This window comes from Anolis sagrei, chromosome 6 (genome assembly GCF_037176765.1).
Source record: "Anolis sagrei isolate rAnoSag1 chromosome 6, rAnoSag1.mat, whole genome shotgun sequence".
In the NCBI taxonomy this organism is placed as follows: Eukaryota; Metazoa; Chordata; class Lepidosauria; order Squamata; family Dactyloidae; genus Anolis; species Anolis sagrei.
This window is the reverse complement of record NC_090026.1, coordinates 127072154-127094843: the sequence shown is the minus strand read 5'-3', so window position 1 is coordinate 127094843 and position 22690 is coordinate 127072154. Positions and strand designations below refer to the sequence as shown.

The 22690-nt window shown below is 43.7% G+C and overlaps 1 protein-coding gene across 3 annotated transcripts; it reads left to right on the top strand.

The window, feature by feature from the left end:
- The first annotated feature begins 143 nt into the window (after positions 1 to 143).
- Positions 144 to 22141, top strand: SEC22C (SEC22 homolog C, vesicle trafficking protein). Of its 3 annotated transcripts, none has more exons than XM_067470391.1 (7): positions 144 to 387; positions 12142 to 12351; positions 13061 to 13224; positions 14109 to 14288; positions 15348 to 15466; positions 15584 to 15649; positions 16716 to 22141. In XM_067470391.1, the coding sequence occupies exons 2-7, from the start codon at positions 12170 to 12172 to the stop codon at positions 16914 to 16916; spliced, it is 912 nt and encodes a 303-aa protein (XP_067326492.1). In that variant the 5' UTR covers positions 144 to 387; positions 12142 to 12169; the 3' UTR covers positions 16917 to 22141. The 3 variants fall into 3 exon arrangements, with proteins under 3 accessions (XP_067326492.1, XP_067326493.1, XP_060638647.2); XM_067470392.1 differs by lacking the exon at positions 144 to 387 and adding an exon at positions 3073 to 3188; XM_060782664.2 differs by lacking the exon at positions 144 to 387 and adding an exon at positions 7168 to 7262.
- The last annotated feature ends 549 nt before the right edge of the window (positions 22142 to 22690 follow it).

The window sequence follows — 22690 nt, the reverse complement described above, 5'->3', positions numbered from 1 at the left end:
GACATCTAGGCACTAATTTCCCCGCCCCCTCATTTGCATTATCCTTCTTTCTGTGCTCCTATTGGTCAGCCGCTAAAAAGACAGCCTCGCCCCCTCTCGTTGGCTTCGCCTACACATCTTGCGCATGCGCACACCAATGCTACTTTGGCCTGGAATGAAACTGGTGTTAAACTGCACTAAATCTACAGTGTAGATGCACACCCAAGAGTTGGGGTACCATTTTGGAGACCACAATGCGAACCCTTGTTTCAATATTGCTGTCTTTGGGCAAGTCACACTCTCTCAGCCTCAGAGGAAGGCCCAAAACAAATCTTGGAAGTAAAACAGAAGGCCTGCCATGTGAGTATCACTGCATCCAGGCCAGCCATGACTCAAGAGTCATTTGATGTAAGTACTAATGGAACAAAAACACCTCTGTTGAATGAATAAGTCTGTTGTTTCTTTTTATTATTATTTCCCCAGGCGGTTCATGTCCTTTGGAAAAGCCAAACCTTCAACAGCTGGCAAAGAAAGGTTTAGTTAAGTCCACTTCACCTTTTCCAGGATTAACAGAAGCATTCTGCTTTTATCTCTTTGTTTACTTAGTGGGAAAAGGTATTTGTTGTTCATTCGTTCAGTCATTTCCGACTCCAAATTGGGAAACAAGTCGTCCAGGAATACCTGGCCGCTCTAAATGAGTTCAAGTCCCCTTTCAGGGCCAGATCAACTACACCCCAGAGTATTGAAGGAACTAGCGGAAGTCATTTCGGAACCATTGGCAACCATCTTTGAGAGTTCTTGGAGAACGGGAGAAGTTCCAGCAGATTGGAGGAGGGCCAATGTGGTCCCAATCTTCAAGAAGGGAAAAAAGGATGACCCAAACAACTACCGTCCGGTCAGCCTCACGTCAATACCGGGCAAGATTCTGGAAAAGATTGTTAAGGAAGTGGTCTGCAAACACTTAGAAAAAAATGCGGTCATCGCTAATAGTCAATATAGATTTATCAAAAACAAGTCATGCCAGACTCATCTGATCTCTTTTTTCTATAGAGTTACAAGCTGGGTAGATGCGGGAAATGCCGTGGATGTGGCATACCTGGATTTCAGTAAGGCCTTCGACAAGGTCCCCCAGGACCTTCTGGCAAGGAAACTAGTCCAATGTGGGCTAGGCAAAACTACGGTGAGGTGGATCTGTAATTGGTTAAATGGACGAACACAGAGGGTGATTCTCCCCAAGGCTTCCTCTTCATCCTGGAAAGAAGTGACGAGCGGAGTGCCGTCAGCAGGGTTCTGTCCTGGGCCCGGTCCTGTTCAACATCTTTATTAATGACTTAGATGAAGGATTAGAAGGCAGGATCATCAAGTTTGCGGATGACACCAAATTGGGAGGGATAGCCAATACTCCAGAGGACAGGAGCAGGATTCAAAATGATCTTGACAGATTAGAGAGATGGGCCAAAACTAACAAAATGAAGTTTAACAGTGACAAATACAAGATACTCCACTTTGGCAGGAAAAACGAAATGCAAAGATATAGAATGGGGGACAATGCCTGGCTCAAGAGCAGTACGTGTGAAAAAGATCTTGGAGTCCTCGTGGACAACAAGTTAAACATGAGCCAACAATGTGATGTGGCAGCAAAATAAGCCAATGGGATTTTGGCCTGCATCAATAGGAGCCTAGTGTCTAGGTCCAGGGAAGTAATGCTACCCCTCTATTCTGCTTTGGTTAGACCACATCTGGAATATTGTGTCCAATTCTGGGCACCACAATTCAAGAGAGATGTTGACAAGCTGGAATGTGTCCAGAGCGACTAAAATGATCAAGGGTCTGGAGAACAAGCCCTATGAGGAGCAGCTTAAGGAGCTGGGCATGTTTAGCCTGAAGAAGAGAAGGCTGAGAGGAGATATGATAGCCATGTATAAATATGTGAGAGGAAGCCACACGGAGGAGGGAGCAAGCTTGTTTTCTGTTTCCCTGGAGAATAGGACGCGGAACAATGGCTTCAAACTACAAGAGAGGAGATTCCATCTGAACACGAGGAAGAACTTCCTGACTGTGAGAGCCGTTCAGCAGTGGAACTCTCTGCCCCGGAGTGTGGTGGAGGCTCCTTCTTTGGAAGCTTTTAAACAGAGGCTTGACGGCCATCTGTCAGGGGTGATTTGAATGCAACATTCCTGCTTCTTGGCAGGGGGTTGGACTGGATGGCCCATGAGGTCTCTTCCAACTCTTTGATTCTATGATTCTTCGTGACCTCCTGGACCAGCCCACGCCAGAGCTCCCTGTTGGCCGTCACCACCCCCAGCTCCTTTAGAGTCAAGTCAGTCACTTCAAGGATCCCATCCATCCATCTTGCCCTTGGTTGGCCCCTCTTCCTTTTTCCTTCAATTTTCCCCAGCAACATACTCTTCTCTAAGCTTTCCTTTCTTCTCATGATGTGGCCAAAGTATGAACCTACATGATCTCTTCGATCATCTAGTGAGGCCCTGCTCGTGCTCCCACCTCCTTCGCAGGCATGATTGGTGGGGATGAGGGAGAGGGCCTTCTCAGTGGTGGCCCCCCGACTCTGGAACTCACTTCCCAAGGATATCAGACATGCCCCAACTCTGGCAGTCTTTCGGAGGAGCCTGAAAACGTGGTTGTTGCAGTGTGCCTTCCCAGAATAAGGAAAACTCTCAGCAATATGCCCTCAAAATGCACTTTACCATTGATTTAGACTGACTGCATTCCCTCATTTCTCTTTTAAAAACCCTATCCCAGTTATATTCTACCATGTTCATGCTCAGCATTATTTTTTAAATTTTAAATTATTACATTTGGCCCGGCCATAGGTTTTTTAAATGCTTTTGTGTTACTGTTATTGTTTATTTTTGCTTATGTGATTTATATTGTTTTGTATTGATTTTTTGTTATTGCTTTTGTTTATTGATGTACTGTGTGCTTGGCCTCATGTAAGCTGCACAGAGTCCCTTGGGGAGATAGTAGCGTGGTATAAATAAAGTATTATTATTATTATTATTATTATTATTATTAATCTTGGCCTCTACTATTATTCCCTCCAATGAGCAGTTGGGCTTTATTTCCTGGAGGATGGACAGGTTGGATCTTCTCGCGGTCCAAGGCACTCTCAGCAGTTTCCTCCAACACCACAGTTCAAAAGCATCTATCGTCCTTCGCTCAGCCTTCCCTAAGGTCCAGCTCTCACATCCGTAGGTATTTATTTATCGTGTCATCAGCAACCATACCATTGTATTACATTTCTAACAGAACAAAACAAACAAACATTAAAAAAGCACAAATGTTGCAAACTTGGTAGTTGATTAAATGCCCTTTTACCAGTATCTGGCCACTTGGAGTGCCTCTGGTGTTGCCGCAAGTAGGTCCTCCATTGTGCATGTAGCAGGGCTCAGGTTGCATTGAAGCAGGTGGTCAGTGGTTTCCTCTTCTCCGCACTCGCATGTCGTGGATTCAACTTTGTGGCCCCATTTCTTAAGATTGGCTCTGCATCTCATGGTGCCAGAGCGCAGTCTCTTCAGCGCCTTCCACGTTGCCCAGTCTTCTGTGTGCCCAGGGGGGAGTCTCTCATCTGGTATCACCCACGGATTGAGGTGCTGGGTTTGAGCCTGCCACTTTTGAACTCTCGCTTGCTGAGGTGTTCCAGCGAGTGTCTCTGTAGATCTAAGAAAACTATTTCTTGATTTAAGTCGTTGACGTGTGGCTGATACCCAAACAAGGGATGAGCTGGAGATGTCTCTGCCTTGGTCCTTTCACTATTGGCTGCTACTTCCCAGCAGATGTTAGGTGGTGTAATACCGGCTAATTTCTCCAGTGGTGTAGGGAACAGACACCCCGTGATAATGCGGCATGTCTCATTAAGAGCCACATCTACTGTTTTAGTGTAGTGAGATGTGTTCCACACTGGGCTTGCATACTCAGCAGCAGAGTAGCATAGCGCAAGGGCAGATGTCTTCACTGTATCTGGTTGTGATCCCCAGGTTGTGCCAGTCAGCTTTCGTATGATATTGTTTCTAGCACCCATTTTTGCTTGATGTTCAGGCAGTGCTTCTTGTAGGTCAGAGAATGGTCCAGAGTGACTCCCAGGTATTTAGGTGCGTTGCAATGCTCCAGTGCTTCTGTTCTACCATCTCAAAGCTCCCTGCTTGAGCGGTGATGGCACAATCATCAGCATAGATGAAACTCTCTGTCCCTTCTGGCAGTGGCTGGTCATTTGTGTAGATGTTGAACATGGATGGAGCAAGCACACTCCCCTGAGGCAGGCCGTTCTTCTGTTTCAGCCATCTGCTTCTCTGGCCCTGGAACTCAACAAAAAAGCTCCTGTTTTGTAGCAGGTTTCCTATGAGGCGGATGAGGTGATAGTCCTTTGTGATAGTATACATTTTTCTCAGGAGGAGGCAGTGGTTCACAGTATCATAAGCTGCTGACAGGTCTATGAAAACAGCTCCTGTGATCTGCTGCCTTTCAAAGCCATCTTCTATGTGCTGAGTCAGGTTCAGCACTTGTGATGTGCAGCTTGTGGCTTGATGTGTTCTGCATACAAGTTGAATAGGTTGAGTGAGAGGATACAACTCATGCCAGTAAGGTAATGCTCAAGATCCTGCAAGGAAGCCTCCAACAATCTTGAACCCAATCTTTCCCAATTTTGAACCAGTCTCTTGTTCCATGGTGAGTTCTTACTGTTGCTACTTGGTCCTTATACAGATTTCTCAGGAGAGAGACAAAGTGGCTTGGTCTCCCCAGACCACCAAGAACTTGCCACAATTTATTATGATCCACACAGTCAAAGGCTTTAGAATTGTCAATAAAACAGAAATAGGTGTTTTGTAGTTAACCGCACATTTATTTTAATTTGAATAATGTATGCCAAGTTTGGGAGCCCCCGGTGGCGCATTGGGTTAAAGCACTGAGCTGCTGAGCTTGTTGATCGAAAGGTCGCAGGTTCGATTCCGGGGAGCTTCCGCTGTCAGCCCTAGCTTCTGCCAACCTAGCAGTTCGAAAACATGCAAATGTAAGTAGATCAATAGGTACCGCTCCAGCGGGAAGGTAACGGCGCTCCATGCAGTCATGCCGGCCACATGACCTTGGAGGTGTCTACGGACAACGCTGGCTCTTCGGCTTAGAAATGGAGATGAGCACCACACCCCAGAGTCAGACACGACTGGACTTAATGTCAGGGGACTACCTTTACCTTTATGCCAAGTTTGGTTCAGCTCCATCACACCAAGAAGGAGCCTATGCTGTAGAAACCAACCAACCAACATACTTTTACTTATTGATAGATAGATAGATAGATAATAAAACATTTTATTTATTATCCAATTCTTCTGATGGCTTGAGGTGGGGAGCAATAAATTCAAAAATAAATGAACATAAAAATACAATAAATTACTAAATTACATAAATAATTTTGTTGTTTTTCAATTGTTATTATGAAATTGTAAATTTTATATGCTATCATCTGTTTTAATTTAATTTAATTTATTTATTTATTAATTGAACTTATATGCCGCCACTCCCCTGGGGCTCGGAGCAGCTTACAAGAACAGGCTAAAATCGAACACAATTTAAAACAATTTAAAAACAATCAGAGATCAAAGGCCCGTCAAAATAGATATGTCTTACATGCCCTGCGGAAAGCTGATAAATCCCGCAAGTCATGGACTTCAGGTGCCACTGTGGGAAGGCTCTGCGTCTGGTTGCTGTTAGACACAAGTTCTTGACACTGGGAATTTCCAATAGATCTTTGTCCTCAGAACAGAGGGATCTCGGGGGTTGGTAGGGGGTGAGGCGGTCCCTCTTATGATTCTTACTTTTGGTATAAATGCGTATTTATTTTGGGATTTGAGTGGGATGGGTTTTTGCTTACTTATGTTTGTTGTGCAGCATTCAATGTTTGCTGATTTTGTTGTTCACCGCCCTGAGTCCCTCTGGGGAAACAGAATAATATATTGCAAGGAAGACTCCAGTTTGCCAAGCAACATCTTGTTCTTTGCAGCTAGAATTTTAGAGACAGTGGGTGAGAAGTGTTGTAAGACAGAGCAGCCTTGTAAATTGTTTGTATCAATCAGATAACCATTATTATTGTTGGCTTGTGGCTACTCAGAATACAGATGGAGAACAGTTAATGCCACATTAGGGATGCCAAGAACAATGACCTGGCCTGCCAAGAAAAGAGATAACCGAGGGCTGTTCCCCATGAATGCTTTTCTGTATGTTATCTAACAAGGCTTCAAGTGACCTTTAGGAACCAAGGTGAAGGCTTTGAATGATGCCATTGTTCTAAGCAAATGGGGAATTGTGCAAGGAGATGTGGCATTTCCGCAATTGTAGCATTTCCACTTTGCAGCTGCTCAAGAAGAAAAGGGCAGATAGCTATCCCTTCACATTTGGTAGAGTTAGGGGCACAGGAGCTATTTTCCTGTTTTATGTTTGAAGCAGAAGACCAGAAAACCAACAATAAGAATCAAGGAAAATTACTATAAAACGGTATGGAGGTGGTATCTAACTCCCATTAGATTAAATAAGATTGATAAAAAAAATACTCAAATCAGTGCTAGAGAGGTTGTCAGGAAATAGGGACGTATCTTCATATGTGGTGGTCATGTAAAATTATACAAAAATTTTGGGAAAGCATATTCAAAGAAATAAGAGCAATAATAAAAATAGAGATCAAGATTACACCAAAATTAGTCTCCAGGGAAGCAGAAAACAAGCTTGCTCCCTCCTCCCTGTGAGTTCTTCTCACATATTTATACATGGCTATCATATCCCCTCTCAGCCTTCTCTTCTTCAGGCTAAACATGCCCAGCTCCTTAAGCCGCTCCTCATAGGGCTTGTTCTCCAGACCCTAGATCATTTTAGTCGCCCTGCAGGTGAAACGTCAGGAGAGAATGCTTCTGAAACATGGTCCTAGAATCATAGAGTTGGAAGAGACCTCGTGGGCCATCCAGTCCAACCCTATTCAGCCATGAAGCAGAAAATCGCATTCAGCCCGCAAAACTCACAGCAACCCACATTTCTATCGCTTCAGAACCGGAAGTGTATCTAGAAAGCGTGTGAGTCCCAATCTCTAGGGAGTGAATGGATTCCGCGCGTGACGTTCCTCCTCCGGCGTCTGCTCCGATTGGTCGCTCAAGCCGCGGTCCTCTGCTCCGATTGGCCGCACCGGGACGCGTCTCAAAGCAGTCGCCGGAAGTGGGCGGGGCGGATGCGTTTGTTGTGCTCGAGGCCGTTTTCGGCGCAGGCCTGAGGCTCCGGGAGGCCAGGTGAGGCTGAAAGAAAACCGCGGTGGTCGGGAAGTGGGCTCAAAGGCGTCGGGCTCAATGCGGGGACGTGTCTTTCAGCTTCCCTGCTGACTTTTAGCCACTCCCATAGATTGCATAGGGTTTTCTTTAGGCAAGAGATGGTTTCGACAGCTTACAGCGCCCCATATTCCTTGGCAGTCCTTTTGAGCCTCGGCGAGGTTTCCCTTTTGGAAATGCCTCTCCCAAAATCCCCATTTAGCATGGTAGAGTATCCTCTGGAGGTTTCTAAGCAGGGGCCAGTTAGCCATCTGTCGGGAGGGCTTCAATTGTGTTTTCCCGCCTGGCAGAAGGAGATTGGACTGGGTGACCTTTGGGGTTCCCTTCCACCCAAGTCAAAAGGGTTGTTGTAGGTTTTTTCGGGCTATATGGCGATGTTCTAGAAGCATTCTCTCTGTGACATTCTCTCGCTACAACAGCAAAACAACAACAGAGAGGAAACAATCAGGGACATCGAGTCACCTCTCTACAAAAGATTGCCCCAGGCACTAACAAGCCACACCAAACAACTGCCAGGCCCTCAAAGGAAGTCAGTTGAAAATGAAGAAAATCTAGCTACCAGTACTAAAAAAACTCTAAAATTATAACAGCTAAAACAACACTCAAACACAGGGAAACTCCAGGGAGGAAACAATCAGGGACAGCTAATCACCTCTCTACAAAAGATTGCCCCAGGCACTAACAAGCCACACCAAACAACTGCCAGGCCATAAAAGGTAGTCAGATGAAACATTCACACCTAGCTCCAACAGACAAGAGTTCTTTGTCCCACCCTGGTCATTCCACAGGTATATAACAACAGAGAGGAAACAAACTGGGACATCTAATCACCTCTCAACAAAAGTTTGCTCCAGGCACTGTCAGGCCATTATATGCTAACCAAGTTGGTCAGTTGAAACATTCACACCTAGCTCCAGCAGACAAGAGTTCTTTCTCCCACCCTGGTCATTCCACAGATATATAAACCCGTTTTCCTAGTTCCAACAGACCTCACTACCTCTGAGGATGCTTGCCATAGATGCAGGCAAAATGTCAGGAGAGAATGCCTCTAGAACATGGCCATATAGCCCGAAAGAACCTTCAACATATAGCCCGAAAAAACCTTCAACAACCCAGTGATTCCGGCCACGAAAGCATTCGACAATACAAGTCAAAAGACATTTTAGAATCATAGAGTTAAGAGACCTCTTGGTGCATCCAGCCCAACCCCATTCTGCCAAGAAGCAATCATGTCTCATTTCAGCCTTCTTCAGGCTAAACATGCCCCGCTTTTTAGGCCACTCCTCATAGGGCTTGTTTTCTAGACCTTTGATCATTTTAGTCACCCTTCTCTGGACACATTCCACCTTGTCAGAGGAGGGTGGCGACTGAAATGATCAATATGTGCTTTTAGATTTTTATGTTTTTAGTGGTATTGCGTTTATACCAGTCCTGGTCCAACTTGGGCCCTTCCTCCAGGCGTTTTGGACTTCAAGTTTGACACACCTTCCTCTTGGCACGTTTCTCTCTTTTGCCCTCCATTCGTGCCTTTTCAAATTCTACAGCACTGCTGGTCACAGCTGATCTCCAGCTGGAGTGCTCCAGGGCATGACTTCCCAGTTGTCAGTGTCAGTGCCACAGTTATTAAGTTTGGTTTTAGGGGGGCCTCAAGTTGACCTATGGATTGCCAATGCTTCCTCTTCATCTTGGAAAGAAGTGATGAGTGGTGTGCCATAAGCAGAGTTCCGTCCTGATCCCGGTCCTGTTCAGCATCTTTGTTAATAACACATAGGCTCTAGAAGAAGGTCCTAAACAATTTGTACGCACATGATTGTACCCCCATACACCATAGCAATATCATCACCAATTTCACAGATGATACAACCATGGTGGGGCTTATCTCTGAAGGGGGTGAGTCTGCCTAGCGGGATGAGATGGATCGGTTGCTCTTGTGAAGCAGGGATAATAATCTGGTTCAATAAGACAAAGGAGCTCATAGAGGATTATACAACGAACAGACCAGAAATCCAGCCATTGGTCATAAAGGAGACCAAGTGGAGCAGATGGCCAGTTCTAAGTTCCTGGGTGTCACTGTTAAGGAGGATCTGATCTGAGGCAGCGTTCATGCAGCAGTATTGCTGAAAAGGGCCCAGCAGAGATTTACTACTTGAGACTTTTAAGGAACCAACAAGTGAATGAAAAACTGCTGGTGACTTTCTATTCCTGTGCTACAGAGAGGGTCCTAACCTACAGTATCTGGATGTGAGTTTGATAACTGCATAGTGGCAGATAGGCAGGCACTCTAAAGGATCACTACTTCTGCACATTGGTTGCCCTCTCTCCTTTTTGGATGATCTCTATCATTTCCGCAGCCTTAAGAAAGCTCAGAGCATTCTTGGGGATCCATCTAATCCAGAATATCCTTTTTATTTGTTTATTTCCACTTATATGGTTCAGGGTGACAAAGAGCAAGGACAAACAGACCGAGAGACAGCTTTTATCCTAGAGCTGTGGCTATGTTTAACTCCATGGTTTTGCATTGATGTGGTATTGGAGGCTGTGTGGTGGTGGTTGGAGTGTGGGGGGATGGGTGTGTTGTTTTGTGGTGTGTTCTGGGGAAGGCATTGAATTTTGTTGTGTAATAGTACAATGACAATAAAATTATTCTATTCTATGTACATAAAAGAGTTCAGAAGCAGACTTACAAAAACCCGCTGGGGCGAAAACATAGGCAAAAGTTCTAGTGTATACTAAGGCGTCCCTAATAATGCATTTTGCATAAAGCAGGATATATATGAAGCTTTAAGACTGAGGAACATTTCTATGTCTAGCAGTGCCAGAGGGCATGAAAAGCTCATTCATCTTTGTCATAAGGCTGATAAAAGGTTCACTGTGGCAAGTTCAGAGCTGGAATGATACTTTGGAATGTGGCTGAAGTCTTGTGCGACGTGGTGCACTTTTTATCTTGTAAGTCGAGATTGGGTGGTTGTTATGCATATGCTTTGTAGGCATTAATGACATTCATGGTCTTTTCTGTTCTCTATGTTGGTAATTGTGCTTTTAAATGCTGATGTTTCCTCTTTCTAAGAGATGAAAAACATTGCTTGTGTTCTTAAAACTTTAGATAAGAGTAGAATAATCAGTTATCATTTGCAGAGTTTACTGGAATATTAAAATAAGTGCTTCATTCTGGCTGCACTTTAACAGAAGGCATGCTTGCTCAAATTTCATAGTTATCCATCTCCGGAATCTCTTATTTTTTGTACAAAGGATGTCTGAGTGATAAGATCTTTCTAGTTATGGTTCCCTAACTAAAATAATTAGTGGTCAACCTCCACTGGATTCCTAGAGATTCCCAATTAATGAAATCAGTGAATAATCAGATCTGGAAAGGTATAGTGTGTGTCTGTGGTTATGAGAAGTATATCTTTGACTTAGGATATATCTGTACTGTAGAAATAATGGAGCTTGTCACCACTTTCATTGCATTGTCTGATCTGTTGATTGGAATTAATTATTCAGTACCATGGCTCCGTTCTATGTAATCTTGGGATTTTTACTTTGGTGAAGCCCAAACTAAGACCCTGTATAACTACATCTCCCATGACTCTGTAGCATTGAGCCATGGCAATTGAAGTGGTGTCAAACAGCATTAATAGTAGGTGACCACTTATTTTACATCTTGGTGCTTGGTCTCCATTTATAAGCTTGCTACTTCCTTGGGCTTTCATCTAGCTTTCCAGTTTTGTTTTCTGCTACACTGGAGGCTAGGACATGGAGCAGTGGGTTCAAATTGCAGGGAAAAAAAAATTCCACCTAAACATTTTGGAAGAACTTCCTGATGGAAATAGTGGTTCGGCAGTAGGATATGTTACTATATGTGGGTCCAGAGGAGTTTCCTTCCCTAGAGGTTTTTAATAGAGGTGTGGCTGGCCATCTGTTGGGATAGTTCCGTGGGAAGTCTGACTTGGCCACAGTGGTCCATGCTCTGGTTACATCCTGAATAGACTACTGCAATTCTCTCTACGTGGGGCTACCTTTGAAAACTTCTCAGAAGCTCCAGTTAGCCCAGCGGTCGGCGCCCAGGTTGATAACTGGAGCTGCGTACAGGGAGCGTACCACTCCTCTGTTGCGCCACTCCTCTGTTGCGCCAGCTCCACTGGCTGCCGATTAGCTTCCGGGCACAATTCAAAGTGCTGGTTTTAACCTTTAAAGTCCTGAATGGTTCTGGTCCAGATTACCTGTCCAAACGTATCTCCTGCTATCAACCATCACGAAGCTTAAGATCATCAGGAGAGGCCCTGCTCTCGATCCCACCACTCTCGCAAACGTGGTTGGTGGGGACGAGAGACAGGGCCTTCTCGTCAGTGGCCCCCCGTCTGTGGAACTCTCTCCCTAAGGACTTCAGATTGGCCACCTCCCTCCTGTCCTTTAGAAGACAACTGAAGACCTGGTCAGCGGCAATAGGAAAAGGAAATTTGGATTTTTTGACATGGATTCTCCTGGCTCGGCTTGGTTTTTACTGGCACATTAATCTATTAATTTATTGTTAAATTTATTGTAAAATTTAACAATAAATGATTTTATTGTGAATTGTAATTTTTATGGTATTTATGCTGTTAGAATCCTCTGATGCTTATGTGAGGCCGCGCTGAGTCCCCCTTGTGGGGAGAAGGGCGGGATATAAATATTTTAAATAAATAAATAAATAGCTTTTATTGTGTGTTCCTGTGTGGCGGGGGCCGAACTGGATGACCCTTGTAGTCTCTTCCAACTATATGGTTTTATGATTTTTCTTGTTTTCCTATTATTGTGATCTTGGAGAGCAGCATGGAGATACACTAAACGAAATATCTGTCCCCAGCCTGTCCCCATGAGTTCCCCGGTGGAGGATGTCCATGATCCTTTTTGCTTGCGTGGTGCGGGTGAGGGACGGACTCCCACTCTCAGCCTCCACGGACTTTCACCTCGACCAGGACTTCTTGGAATGCCGGAAGAAACTCAAGGCCTTGTCATCCATCTTGACACAGTATCCAGAGCGGGGTACAGCCACCGAACGTGACCTCAGCATACAGTAAGATGGGTTTCTGCTTCTGCTTGGTGTCGCTTTTATGCGCGGCTTCTTGAGCATTTTTTGAGGGCAATGTGTCCTGATTTTTAATAAGAAAAAGATCTGAAGGAAAAGACTGAAGAAGTGTGATCAGAGCTGTATAATGCTTTACAGATGCTAAGGTAGCAAACTTCAACCCTTATGGTGTTTGGGGCTTCAACTCCCTCAATTCCTAACAGTTGTTAGGCTTTTATGAGTTGTGGGAGTTGAAGTCCAAAACACCTGGAGGGCCAAAGTTTGCCTATGACTGTGCTAAGGGCTACATTGACAATTTAATGCAGCTCGAAGTGAGCATCAAACTGACAACCAGGTAACAATTTTCTGCAGATGTGCACAACAAAAGGCTTGTGCCATAACCATTCAGGTTTCAAACTAGTTCCAAGATTTCCTATGTAATCATCTGCACAGAGAAACCACGTTCTGCAATACTGTTTTGAAACTGCATTAAATAGTTTAGATGGGGACAACGTACCACCATTGCTTTATTTTTGTTTTCTTCTCCTCTAACTCAATGTTGTGTATATTTTGCTATAGACCAATGCGGTACAACTCCCCTTATCCATTAATTTTATATCCACATATTCACATATTCAACCCTTGGTAGTATTTGTGGCTGCTTCCTTATTTGTGTGTGTGTGTTACTCATTACAAATCCTGAATCTTTTCTTTTCAGCTTCCATTCCTCAGGAGACATTGCCTGCATGGGCATCTGCAGAAACAGCTATCCCACAGTCATGGCCTTCTGCTTCCTGGAAGAGCTCCAGTGGGAATTTGCCACTACTTACGATGCTGCAAGTGTGGGCCTGGCATCCAGGCCATATGCTTTTCTTGAATTCGGTGTGTAGCAGAATTGTTTTGTTTTGTTTCTCTTCAGTAACCTGTAGCAAATAGCATGTTTAAAAAAAAAATAATCAGCAGCACAGATAATATTGCCCGTTAGGTTTCCTGGCATGTCTTCATGAAGGAAAGGAATTAGATAAACAATCTGTTGAAATTGTGGATTCTTACTAATGAGAAGGTTCTTTGGTTGAGTTTTTCTCCTGGATGTTGAGGTTTTGATGGCTTAACTTAGTTATATCACTTAATCGTCTACCCAAACCAAGGGGTGGTGTTGGTGTTATTTTACTTTCTAAATGACAGTTTTTGATTGCAGTAATACTTAGCTCTACCGAAATGGTATGTGTATTCCTTGTTTCTGCAAACAAAGTATTGCCCTCAGTAACTTCTAATAAGTGTGGAGCCCCCGGTGGTGCAGTGGGTTAAACTGCTGAGCCGCTGAACTAGCTGATCAAAAGGTTGCAGGTTCAAATGTGGGAGCAGGGTGAGCTCCTGCTGCTAGATCCAGCTTTATTTATCATATTTCTATCCTGCCCTATCTCACCCCTGAGGAGGACTCAGAGTGGCTTATAGCTCGGCATAATTCGATGCCACATCAAAACAGAAACATAACATTGTCATTGTACATAATTAAATGTCACTCCCAATCACAGTATATATGAACAAATTACAAAACAATACACCCATCCTTAGCTTTCCTTAGATTTTTAATTCTCTGGAAACAGATGTGTACCCACCTGTTGTGTGCTAAATAAAAACCCTGCACAAATGCAGTTTTGAGGACATCTTGATTCTTAGTCTTAGTTTATCCGCTCTTTCAATGAAGCACATTCAAATATATGTTCTTATTTTCAGAGATAACTTTTCTTGCTTCCCTGCTGCAGACAATGTCATTCAGAAAGTCAAAAGCCGTTTCAATTACACAAACTGTGCGCAGACAGCATTCAACATGGAAAAAATCCAGGAAGAGCTTCGCTTGCAGCCTCCTGCACTTGTTCGATTAGAAGACACGGCATTGATGAACGGGATGGTGAATGGCCACGCAGAACTCCATGCCGAATCTGGTAAGGTGCAAGGTCCAAAGGCAGATAAAAAATAAAAAGATAAATATTTAGACTTGGATCCCATTTACCTGAGATCTCATTATGCACATTTTATGTAACTACAGGTATTACAAAATTTAAAAAAAAAATCTGAAATACAAAGCACTTCTAGTCCTAGGTATTTCAAATAAAGGATATTCAGCCCGTTTCTCATTATGTACATATATGCAACTTAGAGGCATTCCAGAATCCAAAATGCTTCTGGTCACAAATGTTTTGGATAAGGAATACTCTCTTTGCTGTAGTAAGGCAAAACACTTTGAACAAATTAAGTGCTTTACATACCCTGTGACCAATATCCCAGAGAGAGTTATTTCATGTTATCAGTGTTATTATTTTTACTACTATTATTAATAATTACAGCAACACTTTACTGCTCTCTATCTCGCTGAGGGAACTCAGAGTGGATTACAACATACACAGATAGGCAAACATTCAGTGCCTTTAATAGAGTGAAATAACAATGACACACAAATACACAAAGGTAAAGGCTTCCCCTTTCATCTCCGGCTTCTGGAGGCAGTGCTCAACTCTGGCCACAGGGAGGTGCTCTTTTTTTCCATTTCCAAGCCAAGGAGCCTATTATTTGTGGACACTTCCGGTTGTGTTGCCTGCATGGGTGCCTTTATTACTTTCCTGCCAAAGTGGTACCTATTGAAATACTCACATTTCCATGTTTTTAAACTGCTAGGTTAGCAGGAGCTAGGGCTAACAGCAAGAACTCATCCCAATCCATGACTTCAAACTGCCAACTTTCAGGTCAGCAGTTCAACAGCACAAAAGTTTAACCCATTGCGCTTTCCACAGCCCTTTTATTCTAATTATTTCCATCTGCTCTCTTGTTCTTAAAGTGGGAGGGTAGAAATAAATGGTACACAAAATATATACCAACTGTTTGAGCTAGAAAATGATTGCTGAAATAGTGTATGCAACAAGCATAATGAAGGGCTATAAATGTTTTCGCAATGCTCAATTGTCTCTCTCTTGTTTGTTGTTTGTCCTTATTGAACTGGCCTGAAGCTCCCACTTACCGAATGCAACCAGTGTCTCCATTGGGAATTTTATCTCTGGTTCTCAACATCATGTGTGGTGCCTTGAATCTCATTCGAGGAGTTCATCTTGCAGAGTATTCTTTTCAGGTAATTGGGAAGATTGCAGCTTTCCAAATGGGAGCAAAGCAATTCTGATTTTTTAAAATGTACTTTGTGTGGTGTTTTTAACTTCATTTGACCTACAAAAACATCATTTTTCAACAGGAAGATCGCACAGGAATTGGGAAAGTAGTAGCATTCCTTCTGCCTTTTGTAGCCTGTTTCCTGTTGGTAGGTAACTTGTATTATATTTTCTATATTTTGGATGGTGCTTATATCTCATTTCCTCTTCTCTTTTGAGAGTCAGGAGAGCCTTTAATTTTAAACATGTTTACATGTGAAGGGCTTCAGGCCAAACCTCTATGCTCTGTAATCTACATCAGGCATTGGTCAACCCTACTGGCTATCGGGAATTGTGGGAGTTGAAGTCCAAAACACCCGGAGGACCAACATTTTCCCATAGAATCATATAGTTGGAGGAGACTTCATGGGCCATCCAGTCCAACCCCCTGCCAAGAAGCAGGAATATTGCATTCAAATCACCCCTGACAGATGGCCATCCAGCCTCTGTTTAAAAGCCTCCAAAGAAGGAGCCTCTATCACACTTCGGGGCAGAAAGTTCCACTGCTGAATGGCTCTCACAGTCAGGAAGTTCTTCCTCATGTTCAGATGGAATCTCCTTTCTTGTAGTTTGAAGCCATTGTTCCATTGCGTCCTAGTCTCCAGGGCAGCAGAAAACAAGCTTGCTCCCTCCCTCAGATAACCTTGAATACTCTTCAACTAGTTTTGAAGATAGTCATAAGTCCAGAGCATGCCATTGTGACTAAGACAACATGCCATCATGGTTTAACCATTGGTTGATGACTTTGAGGAAGATTTTTTGAATCCCCCTTCGTCATGGAAGCCCACTGGTGAACGTGGACGAGCCACACTCTTTTGACTACCAATTAAGACAAAAGGCAACCCACCTCTGAGTAACTATTGCTAAGAAACACACTTGATAGGTCCACTTTAGGGTTGCCACAGGCTGGAAACACCTTTAAGGTGCACATCAACTCCACTTTGTCTTTAGAATGCCCTTTTATTGACGTTCACTCAATAAAAACAATACCCTGCTAATCCTTAGGATATTATTTAATTCTAGCAGCCTTTAGGCACTTCAGGATTGACCGTGATGTGAAATTGATGCATTTTAAATCGACGTGAAGCTCTTAATTCCATTTGAAGTAAACAGTGTTGGTACTTTGTTTTGCGATCCACATAGCAAGCTGCTCTTTTGTCTCCTCTTTTTCTGCAGTGCTATCTCTACCTGTTCTACAGCTCAGCCAGGAAGATAAAGGTCTTCATACTTTTTGTCACGATCTGTTTATGCAACATTTATTTGTACGGACTGAGGAACATCTGGCAGATCCTCTTCCACATCGGGGTGGCTTCCTTTTCTTCCCATCAGATACTAACACGGCAGGTTGCAGAGAAACAGCCAGATTTTGGAGTATGAACAAGAAAATAAGGCAACTGGAAATGTGTTTTGTCAGAACTTTGGGTTTGGGAGGGGTATTTAAGGCTTGTCACAGCTAGCTTCCATTATACGGAAGTCCCGTTCCTGTTAAGATTATGGGTTTTAGCAGAACTCATATCAACAGAATGGACCAGAATGATGATGGTGTTGGGTTTAAGGCAAGAGCCTCTACACACCAGCCCTTTACAGGTGTGATGCACAAAACTTACACAAGGAGCTGAATTACCTGCTCCAGGAGGGAAATCAGGGTGGAGATTTCATGAATATGAGCACCATACTGGTCTGGACTTTGGGGAAGATGACAGGAAAGCTGCAGCAGGAACAACCAACTTGCCTGTCCTGTTTGGCAAACATGGGCAGGATTGTAAAAATACAATCAGCTCTGGATGAAGCCAGAGAGAGAAAAACTGCCCTACTGGGAGAGAAGGACTTTAAAACCAGGGGACAGCAGCCTTTTCCCCCCTTTTTGGATAATTTTTGGATAATTTTAGGGTGGTGGATTGGAGTCCACACGCCAACAGCACCAAAGGCCTGGAGTTGGCGGTAATCAGGAAAATGCCCAAATCTGCCCTCAATTTCCCCTTTCTTTTCCTTTAACCCATTTCCTCTCAGCTGGGAAAAAAGAGAAATCACTCTTGCAAAGGTTTCAGCGCTGGCTTGCAGAGGGCTTTTAAAATGAAGATAAGCACTGGATAAGATGAAGCTCGATCCTTCAGCAGTAGCCATTGAAGCATCTTTGGTAAACTCTTCAACTTGCCGAACAGCAATTCCTAAGTTGCACTCCTGGATGCCTGTGCGGTCCGCCTTTGCAACCCTGAAAGTTAGAGGCACAATGTTTCTTCACTCACTTAAAATTTTAAATAGCCGTCATAACTGTGTTAGGGGCATTGCACCGGTTCTTGAATGATGGTAATCTGTTTCAAATCGGAGACTGAGGTCCTCATCACACTAGAGTGCGGATCCACTTAAATCTGGTTGCTGAGTCCTGCAGATTTCATAGAATTACAGAGTTGGAAGAGACCCTGTGGGCCATCCAGTCCAACCCCATTCTGCAAAGAAGCAGACAAATTACATTCAGAGCACCCCCGACAGATGTCCTCTGCTTGAAAGCCTCCAAAGAAGAATCCGCCACCACACTCTGGGGCAGAGAGAGAGTTAGAATCATAGAACCATAGAGTTGGAAGAGACCTCATGGGCCATCCAGTCCAACCCCATTCTGCCAAGAAGCAGGAATATTGCATTCAAAGCTCCCCAGACAGATGACCATCCAGCCACTGCTTAAAAGCCTCCAAAGAAGGAGCCTCCCCCACACTCGGAGGCAGAGAGTTCCACTGCTAAACAGCTCTCACACTTAGGAAGCTCTTCCTCATGTTCAGGTGGAATCTCCTTTCTTGTAGTTTGAAACCATTGTTCTGTTGTGTCTTAGTCTCCAGGACAGCAGAGAACAAGCCTGCTCCCTCCTCCCTATGAGTTCCCCTCACATCTTGATCCATGGCCCTCAGCATGTCCCCTCTCAGCCTTCTCTTCTGCAAGCTAAACATGCCCAGCTCTTTAAGCCGCTCATCATAGGGCTTGTTCTCCAGACCCTTGATCATTTGAGTCGCCCTCCTATGGACACATTCCAGCTTAGAGTCAACATCTCCCTTAAATTGTGTGCCCAGAATTGGACACAGTGTGATTCCAGGTGTGGTGTGACCAAGGCAGAATAGAGGAGTAGCATGACTTCCCTAGATCTAAACACTAGACTCCTATTGATGCAAGCCAAAATCTCATTGGCTTTTTTAGCTGCTGCATGACATTCTTGGCTCATGATCCCCTTCCTCCCCATGAGGACTCCAAGATCTTTCTGGGGTTTGTAGTTTAGTGAGGCCCGAGACCTTTCTGGCAGAGCATTTTAAAGCCCCCTCCCTAAACCACAAGCACCAGAATTCTGCAGGAGGCAGCAACCAGATTTAAACTGAGTTTGATGAGGTCCTTAGTGTGGTGTAGTGATTTGAGCATTGGGCGAAGACTGAGAAGCTTAGGCCACAGAAGCCCACTGAAGCTGCCATCTCATTCTCAGAGGAAGGCCATGGTAAACCCTGGAACAAATCTTTCTGAGTAAACCTAAGATGGGTTTGCCTAAGGATCGCCATAAGTTGGAAACAACTTGAAGGTACACAACAACAACAAGGTTTGCATGCAGTGAATAATGGACTATTCCCATATATGTATCAGAAATGATTGGTGGGAAAGACAAAATAACAAGTGTTTTGGAGAGCCACACAAAGGGTATCTTGAGCAGTGTCCAAGCAGAAATTCCTTGTACAATTCAGCTGTTTTCCTCTTGTCTCAGGCCTTGAATAAATATGTGAGAAGAAGTCACAGGGAGGAGGGAGCAAGCTTGTTTTCTGCTTCCCTGGAGACTAGGACGCAGAACAATGGCTTCAAACTACAAGAAAGGAGATTCCATCTGAACATGAGGAAGAACTTCCTGACTTCCTGAGCCGTTCATCAGTGGAACTCTCTGCCCCGGAGTGTGGTGGAGGCTCCTTTGGAATCTTTTAAACAGAGTCTGGATGGCCATCTGTCAGGGGTGATTTGAATGCAATATTCCTGCTTCTTGGCAGGGGGTTGGACTGGATGGCCCATGAGGTCTCTTCCAACTCTAGGATTCTATGAAAGTTTTAACAGGGTTCGTATTGGTGATGAACCTCCAGTAATGTCTTTTGTGCCCAGTATGCTAGCTTTGCACCTACTTCTCGCACATACAGGGCCACAGCCATGGGTTTGTATCATTGATGGGTCAAGAAGAAACACTGTAAACTACAATTTTTCCAGGAGGGATCCCTGCAGATCTGTAGTTCCCAACTTTTTGGGAACCATTTTGACCATGGACCATCTCCAACATTAGTACCAAAAGGGTTCGGAATCCGTTTTTGATCAATGTTAGATTTGGTTTGGCTATTTGGGGTACTGATTCAGAAAATTGCATTGGATAGACCACATCAGCTCTAGTTTCTGATACAGAACATATGCCATCCATTAGTTGCCATCTGTTCGCCCACAGAAAACCATATTTAATAATCTAGAGCTGATATGGTAGTAGTCATCTTTCGTGGGTAGTCAACGTCTCCCCTCCCGACATCCTCATTGCCTTGGCACTATAAGAGGGTTCCCTGAGACCAGTCGCTCTCATTGCTGTGTGTTTTCGAGGCAGTGGTGTTGTAATGGTGAGGCTGCAGACCATATTTTTGTTCTTGGGGACCACTGGTGGTCCATGGACCATAGGTTGGAAACCACTGCTGTAGATATATGTAACAGATGTAGACATCTGTACCCTGCATACAGGTTTAGTTATGGCAGGTGGTTGAGACTCTAAAGCAGGCATGGGCAAACTTTGACCCTCCAGGTGTTTTGGACTTCAACTCCCAGCCGGTAGGCTGTTAGGAATGGTGGGAGTTGAAGTCCAAAACACCTGGAGGGTCGAAGTTTGCCCATGCCTGTTCTAAAGCCATGGGTAGCTTGTGAAATAGTCAGGAATTCTGGGAACTGGAATCCAAAACACCAGGATGGCCAAAGGTTGGACATCACTGAGTGATAGGGATCTCACTATATCATCTCTATTCTTACATCAAGGATAGTAAGAGTTTAATGTTGAGCGACTGCCTCCCAGTATGCATCCCCTGGGCAACGTCCTTGCAAACAGCCAGTTCTCTCACACCAGAAGTGACTTGCAGTTTCTCAAGTTGCTCCTGACACACACACACAAAAGTATGATGTAGTGATTTGACCATTAGATTATGACTCTGGAAGCCAGGATTCGAATCCCTACCTGGCTATAGAAACCCATTGGGTGATGTCTGCCATGAAGGAAGCAATGACCAATCTCATTTGAACTAATCTTGCTAGGAAACTCCTGTAATAAGTCTGTCTACAGATTGGAAATGATGTAAAGTTGGACATAAGTTGGGAACGAACGCACTCATTGTTTTGGTTTGTTGTCATTGTTCCACGTAGACTCCTCTTGTCCAAAGTGATGCAGAACTGTTTTGCTTAATAAAAGAAATTATTCAGTCCATGTTTATTAGAACAAAATGGAACAAATATCCGTTTGTGTAAGCGGTCTGCATGGATTACTCATCATTTGCTTTGATCTGATACACTCAGAAGTCTCACAGAAGTTCCCTTTTGAAACCTTGATATTACGGAGCTGGTTCAACTCAAGTGGAGGGGGAAAGGTTCATTCAGACATGCAGAAACCTGTGTTTTATGTTTGCTTAGGACTGCGCTTGACTTCTCCGAGGCTGCTTTTTCATCTAGCTCGATAAATGGGGTCTTCTACACTCAAAAATATTTGTTGTGGTTGGAATCATTGTGTTTTATGCCTTCCAAAAATGATAAGAAAAAATATCAATTCTATTGTCAAAGGCTTTCATGGCCAGAATCACTGGGTTGTAGATTTTTTTTTCGGGCTATATGGCCATGTTCTAGAGGCATTCTCTCCTGACATTTCGCCTACATCTATGGCAAGCATCCTCAGAGGTAGTAAAGTAACCTCACTACCTCTGAGGATGCTTGCTATAGATCAGTGGTTCTCAACCTGTGGGTCCCCAGGTGTTTTGGCCTTCAACTCCCAGAAATCCTAAGAGCTGGTAAACTGGATAGGATTTCTGGGAGTTGTAGGCCAAAACACCTGGAGACCACTGCTATAGATGCAGGCGAAACATCAGGAGAGAATGCCTCTAGAACATGGCCATATAGCCCAAAAAAACCTACAACAACCCAATATCAATTCTCTTTTTTTTGTTCTTACCTTTCCCCTGATATTTATTGTGTTTGGGTACAGATATATTTTTAAATACTTGGGTCTTTGGTCTCCCACAAAACCAGTTGAATGAAAGGAATGGGCCGTGGACATCTAGTAAGGAAAGCCATTGGCTTAAAAACAATGTACGTTGGGATTCTAAGTGGAATCCCTTTAAGAAGAGAAGACCAGAGACTAAGATCTTAACCTCCCGCCCTTCTTTATTTTTAAACCAAAGACATTCGATTTTTTAAAACAATACTTGGTAGGAAAAGAGGTGCTGTTTTTGCAGTGAGTTTTTTGCACTGTAATGAAAAGAGTGGATTTCTGGTAAAATCAATTTTTTTGCATGAGTGTAAATATGTATATACTTAACAGGCGATTGGAATAAAACGAGTAAATTACTTTTTTGTATTTACTTGTGCGTTGTGATTTGTATATGAGAGAATATGGGATTTGTAGATGAGAATATGGTCTCTTATGTCCAACATGATTTAGGGTGCATCTACACTGAAGATATAATGCAGTTTGGTATCAATGCTAAGGAATACTGAGAGTTGTAGTTTTGCCATATCTCCCTGAGTGTTGCTGTGTTTCACATGTGAAGGCTTTCTCTCCATGAATGAGGAGCAAAAACTGGAAAGCATCCATGAATACTACAAGTGAGAGAAAAGACTTCTGTTGAGGCACTAAAACTGGTCAGTTGATTAGAAAAGCCCAATATTTATTTATCATGTCAGGAGTGAACCAAACAGTTATATTGTATTAAACACACACACACACACAAAGTTTGCAAACTTGGCATTCTATTAAATGTCCTTTGACCAGTATCTGGCCACTTGGAGTGCCTCTGGTGTTAGTATAAGAAGGTCCTCCATTGTGCAAGTAGCAGGGCTCCGGCTGCATTGTAGTAGGTGGGCTGTGGTTTGCTCTTCTCCACACTCGCATGTCGTGGATTCCACTTTGT

Coding starts and splice junctions, on each gene's coding strand:
- SEC22C (XM_067470391.1), top strand. CDS start 12,170: ATGTCCATGATCCTTTTTGCTTGCGTGGTGCGGGTGAGGGACGGACTC. Junction 13,225..14,108: donor ATATGCTTTTCTTGAATTCG/GTGTGTAGCAGA, acceptor TCCCTGCTGCAG/ACAATGTCATTCAGAAAGTC. Junction 15,650..16,715: donor TTGTAGCCTGTTTCCTGTTG/GTAGGTAACTTG, acceptor CTTTTTCTGCAG/TGCTATCTCTACCTGTTCTA.